The 12,943-nt window shown below is 38.9% G+C and overlaps 1 protein-coding gene and 2 long non-coding RNA genes across 5 annotated transcripts; 2 read left to right on the top strand and 1 right to left on the bottom strand.

The window, feature by feature from the left end:
• The first annotated feature begins 5,063 nt into the window (after positions 1-5,063).
• Positions 5,064-9,450, top strand: LOC124403615 (ETS1-related protein). 2 transcript variants are annotated; one of them, XM_046877292.1, is made up of 8 exons: positions 5,064-5,156; positions 5,538-5,619; positions 6,432-6,509; positions 6,893-6,967; positions 7,070-7,261; positions 7,368-7,613; positions 7,866-7,984; positions 8,533-9,450. In XM_046877292.1, the coding sequence occupies exons 2-8, from the start codon at positions 5,538-5,540 to the stop codon at positions 8,794-8,796; spliced, it is 1,056 nt and encodes a 351-aa protein (XP_046733248.1). In that variant the 5' UTR covers positions 5,064-5,156; the 3' UTR covers positions 8,797-9,450. The 2 variants fall into 2 exon arrangements, with proteins under 2 accessions (XP_046733248.1, XP_046733247.1); XM_046877291.1 differs by having other exon boundaries at positions 6,399-6,509.
• A 38-nt stretch (positions 9,451-9,488) lies between these two features.
• LOC124403616 lies at positions 9,489-10,281 on the bottom strand. The gene is made up of 3 exons (XR_006928918.1): positions 10,063-10,281; positions 9,821-9,903; positions 9,489-9,613 (listed from the first exon to the last, which is right to left on the bottom strand). It is a non-coding gene; the product is annotated as an uncharacterized LOC124403616 (long non-coding RNA).
• Positions 10,282-11,784: 1,503 nt separating this feature from the next.
• On the top strand, positions 11,785-12,943 carry LOC124375523. Of its 2 annotated transcripts, none has more exons than XR_006923703.1 (3): positions 11,785-12,020; positions 12,191-12,215; positions 12,689-12,943. It is a non-coding gene; the product is annotated as an uncharacterized LOC124375523 (long non-coding RNA). The 2 variants fall into 2 exon arrangements; XR_006923702.1 differs by having other exon boundaries at positions 12,191-12,529.

Here is a 12,943-nt window from a genome sequence, read left to right as displayed (position 1 = left end):
TATTATATTATATTATATTATATTATATTATATTATATTAAGGCACCATTGGCATCACAGGGCTTCAGGAAAATGTAATACATGTGTGTACATAAGAAATGTTTGTGTCTTTAAACAAGGAAAACGAAATTTGTATATTTATTTTCTAATTCCTAAAGTTTTATTTTCTCCTCCGAATTGTAAATTATTAATAAACTAGTCTTTACTTTCCACTGTTTTGGGAAAGAATCAAGTTTAATTATTTGTATTAAATTTTAAACTGAAGCAGATTTTAGAGAATTAATCAAAATAATGAAATTTAAATCTTTTCCGATTCAATTATTTTTTTCTTTTCCTTTACTTCAGGTGTATTTTATTATCTAGTATAGTTATTTTATACATTTATAATGATATACATGTATAAATACATCCAATCGTTTTAGATGTTTTTATTACAGAGAAAAGACAAAACCTGAATTAAAGGAAAATGAAAAAATAAGTGTGAATTTTAGTAAAAGTAGATTAAGGAAAGAAAACTGACTGATAAAGATTCAATATTTTATTAGTTAAATGTTCAGAGGAATCATCTGTGTGTGTGTGTGTGTGTGTGTGTGTGTGTGTGTGTGTGTGTGTGTGTGTGTGTGTGAGAGAGAGAGAAAGAGAGAGAGAAAATAACTATTTGTAATACACACTGCTGTAAATAAAAATAAACTTTTTAATTTCATTGTCAGAAATCAGATGACGATATAAACAGTTCGCTTACGTCATGTTTTGAACTTAATGAACTGAAAATATCGTTAATTTCAGACCGGAAGTTGGACAGTATTTGTGTCTACAGCTCAGGGAAAGACCAGTGGATGAGTTTAGGAGCTCATGTCTGGAATCAGAGCTTTTGTTTGGGTTCATTCCTCTGTTTTAAGTCGTTAAATCGCATTTCCTTCCGCCTTAATGACCGACAGTGACGTCATGCAGATTTGCGTCCTATAATAACTGGAGGTTTTTAGGGGTTTAAATCGCATTCACAACTGGAAGCTTCATGAATGACGAATGTCAGATAAACCCCACGTGACCAAATCACCTTGTTACATGAAACAACAACAACACTACACTTACAACCGAAGAATCCGGGAAAATGCAATACGGTGTAGGAATGAAAGATCCCCGCGTGCGTTTTTCTTTTTGTATTAAATGTAATATTGTTGCCACACCATCTCCACCAACATACCCAAGACCACCATAGCAAAACCATAATGTCCACCAAAACCATCAGCAGCAACACCACTAATAACATCAAAAACACCACCAGCAACATAACTACCACCTCCACCACCAGCAACATTACTACCACCTTCAACACCAACAACATTACTACCACCTCCAACACCAGCAACATTACTACCACCTCCTACCACCTCCAACACCAGCAACATTACTACCACCTCCTACCACCTCCAACACCAGCAACATTACTACCACCTCCTACCACCTCCAACACCAGCAACATTACTACCACCTCCTACCACCTCCACACCAGCAACATTACTACCACCTCCAACACCAACAACAGTACTACCACCTCCACCACCAGCAACATTACCACCTCCAACACCAGCAACATTACTACCACCTCCAACACCAGCAACATTACTACCACCTCCAACACCAGCAACATTACTACCACCTCCTACCACCTCCACACCAGCAACATTACTACCACCTCCTACCACCTCCAACACCAACAACATTACTACCACCTCCAACACCAGCAACATTACTACCACCTCCTACCACCTCCAACACCAGCAACATTACTACCACCTCCAACACCAGCAACATTACTACCACCTCCACCACCAGCAACATTACTACCACCTCCAACACCAGCAACATTACTACCACCTCCAACACCAGCAACATTACTACCACCTCCAACACCAGCAACATTACCACCTCCAACACCAGCAACATTACTACCACCACCACCAGCAACATTACTACCACCTCCACCACCAGCAACATTACTACCACCTCCAACACCAGCAACATTACTACCACCTCCACCACCAGCAACATTACTACCACCTCCACCACCAGCAACATTACTACCACCTCCAACACCAGCAACATTACTACCACCACCACCAGCAACATATAAAAAAATGGAAAGTAATGAAGATTACGGAACATTACTGTGGGTTGAGATTTTCTGTAAGAGTGTACACTGGGGAACATTGGCCGTTACTCTGACTGTGTGGTCTTTATGGTTCTGTCCCAAACCACAGATGATCAGTTTCCTGCTGTAGTAACTCAGGGTGATGATTCTGTTCTGGTGTTTTTGTGTTTCTCTCCCTGGTGTTGGTTTCCACTGGCAGCCAGTACTGAAAACAGAAGAAACAGAAACAAGTCTTTACCACTGTATCAAAAACACGCTGATCTCTTGCAGACATTTCAATAAATGAAAACAATTATTTTAGTAATCTGAAAGAGTTGGATGTCCATGAGAGCATCTCAGCATCTCAGCATCTTAGCATTTTTGCATCTCAGCATCTCAGCAGCTCAGCATCTCAGCCGCTCAGCATCTCAGCAGCTCAGTATCTCAGCTGCTCAGCATCTCAGCCGCTCAGCATCTTAGCATCTCAGCATCTCAGTATCTCAGCAGCTCAGCATCTCAGCATCTCAGCAGCTCAGCATCTCAGCAGTTCAGCATCTCAGCAGTTCAGTATCTCAGCATCTTAGCAGTTTAGCAGCTCAGCATCTCTCACAATGATGCAGGTCAATATGGCACTCATTCTGAGATGGTTTCCGTACTAACGGCTCGTTCACACCGTTACACTGCACATAAACATCAGGGACATGAACATGTATGGAAGGAGTCTCCAGTTTCAGCACGTTGTTACAGTCACGCTTTAGCTTGAGGTTTTCAGGACAGAGTTTACACTCCTCTGAGAAAGAGAATAGAAACTGACGATACATTTTAAGGACTTTGACATTTTTTTGTACATCTCCAAAAACATCACAGGGGGCAGGTTTGGGATCAGTGCTGATAGTCGAGTTTATTTTCCTTTTTAACTTTAATAATCTCTCCAGCAGCTTATCAGCAGCAGTAGTAGGTGTTGTACAGGAGCTAAAATGTAAAAAAAACTTCACATAATCATTATTAATAAAATACTAAACTACTGGCATGAAAATACAAAGCCCTGGGAATAATTTCAATACGTTTGTAAAAAAAAAAAAAATGTTTTTCATAATAAATAAATAAACCAATAAATAAACAAATGATTTAATTATTTAATAGTTAATAATGATAACAATAATTAATTATTTAGTCAACTGATTTCTATTATCATAATAACAACAACAACAACAATAATAATAATAATTATATAATTTGTATTATTATTATTATTATTATTATTATTATTATTATTATTATTATAACAATGTATTGATTTCCTGTGTGGGTGAAGATTTTGTGTTATTTCTCAGAAACTTATTTGGATTTGATTGTAACAGACACCAGCAAATCAGAGAAGAGGATTTTCCATGTTGATAAAACAATAGGCAGTATATTAGAGCTCCGATTGTGTACTGATGTGATGTCAGACACACACACACACACACACACACACACACACACACACACACACACACAGCAGTTAGGAGTAACTCGACCCCGACTGTTTCAGACTGGAAGCCATCACGACTCCGCACTAACTCACTTCTCCAGATGGAGTTTTTTCTCCTTCAGCTCCGAGAGGTTTGTTTGTTTAAGGCCCCCGGGTTCCTCCTTATCTCCTCACAGCACTCACGCCGAGATTTCAGCTCCTTCTCCTCGTCACTTTACTGCCCATTGTTCTGCAGAATGGCTTCTCAAGATAAACCCAGCGGCGAGTCCGAGTCCTGTGATTAAAGCACAGAATCTCCCAAAGTGCGCGTTCACATTTCACTCGGATTTTTCTTCCTTTTCACATTCCTTTACATTCCTTTACTCTCATTTACTCTCATTTACTCTCATTTAATCTCTTTTACACTCATTTATTCTCCTTTACATTCCTTTACTCAATTACAATGAAATGTTTATTATACACAAATAGTGTTCAAACACACACACACACACACACACACACACACACACACACACACACACACACACGGTATAATGAGAATTCTGCACAATAAACAACCTCAGTGATAAAGTCAGTAATAAAAAACACGCACTATAAATATTATAAATATATTTTATTCTCCTCTCCTGTTATAAACTTTATATATTTCATATAGACACGTTATATATCATTTATATTCAATAATTCAATAATATGAATAGTCTGCACATTGACATTTGTGTTATTAAATAATATTTAAATAATTAAATAATAATAATAATAATTATTATTATTATTATTATTATATAGAGAAAGAGATCAGTTACAGAATATTACATTTCTTTATTATAAAGCGTTATTAAATTATTTACTTTGAAAACCTGATATTAAAAATAGTTTGTTAGTTTTACAATTTAATAATAGTTCCTATTTTACAAAGAAATAAATATGTAAGAGATGTTTTGGAGTATTTAATATAAAAATGAATATTTGCTGTTTTTGTAATGAAGAGATAATAAACGCAGCTGAAGTTTTTGAAGATTTTTAAATAAATTCCCAACATTTTCCTTCTTTTTTTGCAGCGTTTATTGAAAATAAAACCAAATATTAATACGAACGTGAACAAAAACCCACACATCTTTAAATTCTTCTTATTATTATTCTTATTACTTTATTAAAATGTAAGTTGATATGTGATACTTTATTAAAAGTAAAAGTTCACTAGCAGTAATTGTGATTATTGATTATAGATTATGAAGTGAAATGTGTTGTTAAATCAGTACACGCTCGCGCGCTCTGGTTAAATCTCGTCTCGGGGCGGAAATTCGCCTCATTAACGCTGATTGTTTTTCTTTCTGCGAACGACGTCGAGACGAAATCTGCGCTCGTGACTCCCGTCTGACGTCACTGAGCGTGGAGTCACGAAGCAGCGAGCGGGTCACACCCGCCTCCACACGCGCCGCCTCTTTATAACGGGACAGGAGCGACCACGAGACGAAACACGACGAGGCGCATCTGAACCCACAGCGCTCGAGCCCAGAGGATAACGGAACGCTCGCGAGGAATCTGAAGGTACCGTTCACTGTTTAATGAACTTCAGAACTTTAAAGCTCAGGGTCTACAATCAATCAATTAATCTATCTATCTATCTATCTATCTATCTATCTATCTATCTATCTATCTATCTATCTATCTACTTACTAATATTGGAAAACAGTTAAAAATTGCTTTGGAAAAATTTATAATCAAAAAATTAATACACAATAAATTCAATCTATTAATTTCTATAAATAAAATCTCATATCAAATTTCTAAATGAAGTTCAGTGTGTGTGTGTGTGTGTGTGTGTGTGTGTGTGTGTGTGTGTGTGTATGATCGATTTATTCATTCATTCATACATTGATTGATTGTGTTTTTTCAATTTTGTATTTAATATTAAATTTTGTCTGGTAGATGGAGATGTTCCAGGCTGGTTATTTCACTGAGGACTTCAGGACTCAGGAGGTTCCTGTTGGATTTGATTTCAGCTCCTATGGTAATAAACTCTTCTGATTTTTTTTTCAGCTCCATTATATCTGTATTTTTATATTTCAAGTGTGAAAAGAACCAACGTCTGGATAAGATTTCAGATTTGACTCCTGCTAGAACAGAGCTTTAGAATGGATTTCTATTAAACCTGAAACGCCTGGAGTATTTTTTATCCTGTAATGGGTACACGTCCCTCCCTGTGCTGTCACGTTTGTGTCATTCGGATTTTCCTCTGCTCACGTTTCCTGAGTGTTTCGTGCAAAACATTTCCTCTGTCCTTCATCTGTAAAGCCCTAATCTCAGCATCTCTGTCACAAACACGGCGCTGGGCCTTGACATGCTGCTGATTCACGACTCGTCAGGAAAGAAACGGGGTCTTTTTAGGACGCTGGGAGGACACGGTGTGCAGAGACCAGGGGTGGCAGGTTAAAGATACACCCGGAGATTTTTTTTCTCTTTCTCTTGCAGCGCCCTCCCTGTTTTCCTAATCCTTTCCTCCAGACTTCCTTCTCGAACAGATTTAGCAGCCCCTCTCCTCCCCTTTTCATCATCCCTCCGTCCTCTGCCTGCTTCCTCACTTTTTTTTTTTTGTAGTTTAGACTAAAGTTCGCTGTGTAGGGTGGGGTCAGTCGACCGCTCGGAGAAATGACCGTCGATCTGCTCTGTTCATAAATTTGTGACAGAATATAGACCTTTTTTATTACAGACTTTTTTTTTTTTAAGCTCAGACATGGTTTATGATGTCAGGATTCATTCATTGTCATATTTTTAATAATGTACCCACAGACTACAGTGGTGAAGACCTGTCCTTTTTGTTAGACAGTAAAGGCCCGGGCCAGTCGCAGTACATGGACACGTACGCAGAACCGCACAAGGAGCATGTGAACACCTCCAAAGGTAAGTCCAAATCCCTCAGATGACTTCATTTTTCTTCTTCTTCTTCTACTGCTGCTGCTCCAGAACTTCTTCAGTCAGTATCAGATCACTGCAGTCCCAAATAATAACGTGTTTAAATAAAATGCAGCACAGCAGCACAGTATCTCAGAATCACTATTTCATTTTCCACATGATTATTAGTTAAAGAGAAACATGTGTCTAGACTCGACTGCATCTTGTTTTTATCTGTAGCCCATGCAGGCTAAAAACCCAAAGCTACGACTCAAACGGCTGAAGGTTCCTCACAGGTGGTGCTCTCTTTGTTCTGTGCCAGGGCTGCATCCTGCTCCTGCTCCACCATACACTCATCATACAACATTTCATTTCTTTTCCTCCTCTTCTAGTTCACTCCACGGATTCAGGCTTATTTAATCTGGACACTTTCCCAGAGTTCAGCAGCTGGACATCGTACACCAGCGGTAAGAGCTTCTGATTTATGTAGATATCACCACACCTTTAATTTGACAGCAGTTTAATAGCATGTCTGAAACCATCATAACTCCTCTGTTTGCTTTCTTCAGTTCCAGACAGTATGGTGATGGACAGACAGACAGGAGGATTTCAGGATTCCGCCACTCAGACGTATCAGAGTCTGTTCCCGGCGTGTTCATCGTCCCAGAGCGGCCCGTTCGGCCCGGCCGTGGACTCCGCCAGACATTACCGTCCCGCCAAAGAGCTGGACCACAGAGCGGCATCCGGTTTAGAGCATGCAGGTACAATGCGCCGGTTTTAAGTTCCATATTAGAATCTGGTTGATCTTTCGTGTGTGAACCCTCATCCGCATCTTCACTAAGCCCAGTCCTCGTCCTCACGCTGTAGGTGATGCAGAGAGAACCTACCCTTTATACGAGACCGAGACCCAAAACAAACCCGTACCTTACTGGCCAGATTATTCTTCATCGGGTTACTGTGGTCAGATGCTCGCTCATCCTCCGTCATCCTCCTCTCCGGCTCCACTCACCTCCGAGACATTTTCTCCTCGTGTGGTGAAGAGACGCAACACCATGACATCTCAGAGAATGGACAGAGACAGCGAGGTGTCTCCAGGGATGTCCGCTTACCCAGGTACGATACGATTACTGTTATCTACATGGAGTGATAATCGTTAGGTCTGATTCTCCAACAGTTCTCCACAATCAGACACCTAACATCTGGAACTTTTAAGGGACTGCTGGTTGCTTCTCTAAAGGAACTTGTTAAGGTTTCATGAGTTCAAAACTGAGAAGAAAACCCTCTTTTTTATGCATGTCTGAGAATCATTTAAGATTTCTGTATCCTGATACTAATGAAACTCATCACTGTCGTTTCTTTGTGAAGGATCAGGACCGATTCAGCTGTGGCAGTTCCTCCTGGAGCTCCTCTTAGACTCGACGTGTCACACCTTCATCACCTGGACCGGAGACGGCTGGGAATTCAAAATGTCCGACCCTGCAGAGGTACGAAAGATAATGATAACGAGTTCTGGGTCCTGATTGGTCAGAAGGTGTTAATTAATTCTCTATAACTGCGGGTCTGACAGTGGTGCTGGTTTATTATCCAGACTGTAACTGTTTCTATAGTAACGGCTCACAAACAGGGACGTATACAGCACACGCTCCACTGATAATAAACTGATAAAAATTTCTTTTTTGTTTTCTTTTTAATATTTATGGAAGGAGTCTCCAGTATCAGTCAGAGTTAAACTGTCCAGTTTAACGGCATCAGGACAGAGAAGTGTTTATAGCTGCTATAAGTTAAATATGAACAGGAACTCCACAGTATTTAATGTAACAACAAAGGACAAAAAGTACTTCTGATAATAAAGAATTACTTTTCTGATCACTGGTGTGGTAGAAGTGGAATAAAACCCTTCAGTTCTCCAGCATCCCGTCACTGATTATTTTACTATAACAGCAAAACCCCAAGTGTTTATTCTTTACTGTAGAAACAGTTGAGTATTTACGGAATCAGAAGAGTGAACGTCTGCTTTGTCTCTCACGTGCAGGTGGCTAAAAGGTGGGGTCAGTGCAAGAACAAACCCAAAATGAACTACGAGAAGCTGAGCCGTGGCCTGCGCTACTACTACCACAAGAACATCATCCACAAAACCGCCGGCAAGCGATATGTCTACCGTTTTGTCTGCGACGTACAGAGCATGCTCGGGAAAAGTGCCCAAGAAGTTCTGGCTAGCATGAACATCTCACCGGTGAGCGCAGGAACGCAGACGCCGGCCAAGTCCGAGGAGACCGCAGACGTCTGGCAGCATTAACACACAGTGCTAGAAAAAAAAAAGTGTTACAAAGTAGATCCAACAACGTCCTCATCGACTTCTTCCGGAAGTGAACTACATCACCTAAGCACTTGCAGCACGAGAGGACAAGGTTCTGATGCTTAACTGCTGACTAGCTAGTGCTCAATTATTTTTACACTAATACACACCTTCACACACTCCAGCGCTGGACTTCTGGAGGATTCTAAAGTAACACAATGGATCCTACGGTGGACAGAGTGGACCAGGAGGGGACATATTAAATATAGAACAGAACTGTCCTTGTTTATTAAGGGCCGCTTTCACAGAACCAGGTGCGAGATTCTGCACTCGGGTTCTAAACAGAGGACTTTCATCCCCGGATGATGGGTTGCCACGGAAACCAAATCACTTTTTATGTTTTTTTTACTCGGACTTTATGAGGACATGAACAGGAAGCTTCATGTGTCCTTCAGTAATCAATGCAACTTCTCATCTTTTAAAACATATCTATTTTATATGTATGTAGATGTATATAAATAACGTGTAATGTGTTTAGCTACCTCTCCTAGCATCAAAACACCAACCAATGATGTATCCTAGTGATTAGTCTGTGATTAGTTTGTCTCCATCACATTGTGAATTACTGTAAATAAATTGTTATATAAAATCAAAGGGTTTTTATTGTATATTAATTCATTATGAATCTCTGATCAAATAAAACTGTATATTTATTAAGCGATAGACACAAGATTTAGCGAGTTCGACTGCATTCCATCGTTTCCATCGTGCATTCCCACGTCTTCACTGACTCCACACACAACAAGGTGAAGATCACCTGAAAGAGAAACAGAAATAAGAGTAGAAACCTGAACTCAAAAATGTAGACAACTTTGATGAGTTACTACAGAGAGTATCCAGTCTGAGTCAAAAGTCCAGATCTGTCAGACACCTTCTTCATCTAGACACTAATTTCAAACTTGTCCATTTACATCAATAATAATTATACATCCAATTCATCCTTTAATCATCATTCTGTTCTTACCTGTTTTACATCTGTTTCTGTTTTTCTGCTTTATTATGTTCTTAACTGAAGGATCTTCTGCAGTTTACAGCGCCCCTGGTGGCCTGGAAGCCATAACAGGCAAAGGCGATAGCAGTACTTTTAAGAACAGTAGATTCGGAACTCCAGATTCGATAAAGATAAAAGTCAAGGTTTTTTTTATAAGTCATCATGATTAATAATTTTTTGATGGAATGTTGGAAGAAAGTTGATATTTTCCCCACCTTTTTCCTCGCCATGATCCCAAGACATACACTATATGGCCAAAAGTTTGTGGACACACCGACATTGAATACATCAGTAACTAATAAGATGATGAACCTCTGATCAGAAGGTCTTGAGTTTAAATACCAGGACCAGCACGGAGTCCTCAATTCCTCAATTCCTTAATTCATTACCGCACAGTTGTACAAATTAAATAATTGTAAGTTGGTCTGTTTAAAAGCGTCTGCCAAATGCAAGTGTGTGTGTGTGTGTGTGTGTGTGTGTGTGTGTGTGTGTGTGTGTGAGATAAGGATTAAAATACACATGAAAAGCAGGAAGGAGGAGCAGAGGAGGATTTTCTTTCCTTAATGCACAGATTTACACTATTCCACCCCGCGTTTTCTCTCATTCCGGTCACCTGTCATCCACCTTCTCCACCTTCATCTGCTCCTCCTCATCCATCTTCTTCTTCTTCTTCTTCTTCTTCTTCTTCTTCAGAAAATTTACTGAGAATAACCTTTTATTGAATTAGACTGTCTGTTCCACACAGGGATGCAATTAACAGTTTTAAGGGGGTATGCAAGACAGAATTTTGGGCCCCCATATATATATATATATATATATATATATATATATATATATATATATATATATATATATACATACATACAATGTTATATTATTAATACTAAAGTTAATATAGTTTAATTTTATTTACAGGGAATTTATTTTATTTCACCACAGTGGTATTATTTAAAATATATGTGTGTATGTACGAATTAAAAAAAAAACTAATTGGACAAGTTTTAATTGATGATTGGGGGGCCCCCTAGCGTTCTCCTGGGCCCATATGCCTGGCATACTCTGCACCCCCCCTAACGGCGCCCCTGGTTCCACAGAACAGCAGGACCACAACAGGTTCAGGTTCAGGTTCTGCAGTCCGGTTCCTGTTCATCTAGAGCACCATGGCAGTGTTGAGTGTCTAATCCTCTTCTAACTGCCGGTCATCTTTCTCTCTAACTCTGACAACGTGTGTGTGTGTGTGTGTGTGTGTCCGCTGTAGCGCACGCTCTGTTTGCGGTTTCGATTTGAGATGTGTGTGTGTGTGTGTGTGTGTGTGTGTGTAAGAAACTAATTTACATGGACAGCACAGAAACTCCAGGAAATGTCCTGCACTAGAAATCCGAGAATTTGAGATAAAACCGCAAGTTTCACGATAAACCCAATAGAATGAATTTCGAATAATCTCGAACAAATCTCATTCCAGCCTGGATGTTAAATGTTGAACAAATGTAGTTATTAAACGTGCTCCGGTTGTAGAATCTGGATTTAAGCTTTAAACTTAGAAACAATGAAAGTTTTTGCTGCCGATGTTTTAACAGTGTAGTTATGGTAATGCAGGAGAACGACACTAGATGCCGCTGTTGCTAAACTGAAAACAAAGAACGTACAGGGAGTGATATTTGTGTTTGAATCGTCTCATGGTCTCAGGTCATGTGGAATTCTAAGAGGTCATGCATTATCATATTTTTACTTCCTTTATTGTTTTCTCGTAATCACGATCTAATTTCTTCGTGATCTTGACATAGCAAACATCTCGGCACCATGAATTATCGCATTTAGTTATACTTTGTCCAAGGACTCACTGAATCTAGGGATAAAGTTTATATTTCCTGCAGGAAATGAGTAACTTTATGATATAGATACTCCATGGTGTACCGTGAAGAACATTTTGACGCTATGATCTAAGTTTAACTTAAAGCTAAATCATATCAAACAACTATGTAATAATTTCTGTGTATTTTCTTTTCAGGTCATAAGTAATGACATGGATGAGGAACGTGACCTTCATATTACTGCTGTATACAAATTCTTCTTCTTCACTCTGTTGGAATCCTTATATTTTGTACATTTAATATCTATCTTCGGCTTGAAAATATGAATATAGTGTCATTTTATTAGCAGTTTATGATACACTGTAAGTCACTATAATATAGATTATTAGCATTGGCATGTCATTTTCTCATTTTTATATAAGAATCATAAAATAATAACTGAAAGAATATGGAGGATTGAAATCCAGGCTGTGTAGAAGGTTTGGTGATGAGTTATTGTGACATCACTGAGATGTTTTTTGCTGTTCTGCAGGTGGATCAGATGTCAAGGCCGTGTGGTAAAGAACATTTTTCTTTCATTTTAGCAAACGGAAAACGTGTGAAGTCATTTTTGATTGTCACCATCAGGAGAAAAACCTAAAACCTCCGAATTAATTAATTAACTAATTGTTAGAAATAAAAAAATAATGCAATCATCTGGCACTACTTTATGTGTAGGTGTGATTCGGATGAATTGTCGATGAGTCGTATGTAAAATACGTAATGTAAAAAATGAAGCGTTATTTTGATCCATTTAGTCAGTTTTGTTCTGCAAACATTAATAAAACAAAAACAAAAAAACAAAAATTTTGGGAAGAGACCATGATATCAGGTGATAATCCACAGCTAGGCGTGAGACTCTACACCATTATAATGCTCTCCACCTCGGGATGTTTTTCACCTCCACATCAACATTAACATCCTGTAACACCTCACACCTCCACCTGCATTATTAAATCAAATATTAAAGATTTGCTGTTTGATGGTTCAGGTGCAGTATTTATCGATCATCACAGACTCGAGAGATCATCCAGAGAGCCTGCAGTGTGGAGTCCATCCTGGACAAACTCCTGAGTCTGGGAACCATCACTGGTGAGGAATACCAGGAGATTAAAAATAAACACCACATCTTCTACCTACAAAAACTTTCATTCACTTCCTGCTAACTGCATGTTTACTGCGGCTGTTCAGATCCAAACTCCCCTAATGTACACTCGAGAGGTTTTACTTCTTTTAATTCACTCAA

The sequence above is a fragment of the Silurus meridionalis genome, chromosome 21 (genome assembly GCF_014805685.1).
Source record: "Silurus meridionalis isolate SWU-2019-XX chromosome 21, ASM1480568v1, whole genome shotgun sequence".
In the NCBI taxonomy this organism is placed as follows: Eukaryota; Metazoa; Chordata; class Actinopteri; order Siluriformes; family Siluridae; genus Silurus; species Silurus meridionalis.
Note: the sequence above shows the minus strand (reverse complement) of the source record. Positions and strands in the feature narration are given on the sequence as shown.

Coding starts and splice junctions, on each gene's coding strand:
- LOC124403615 (XM_046877291.1), top strand. CDS start 5,538: ATGGAGATGTTCCAGGCTGGTTATTTCACTGAGGACTTCAGGACTCAG. Junction 5,620..6,398: donor ATTTGATTTCAGCTCCTATG/GTAATAAACTCT, acceptor ATGTACCCACAG/ACTACAGTGGTGAAGACCTG. Junction 6,968..7,069: donor CTGGACATCGTACACCAGCG/GTAAGAGCTTCT, acceptor TGCTTTCTTCAG/TTCCAGACAGTATGGTGATG.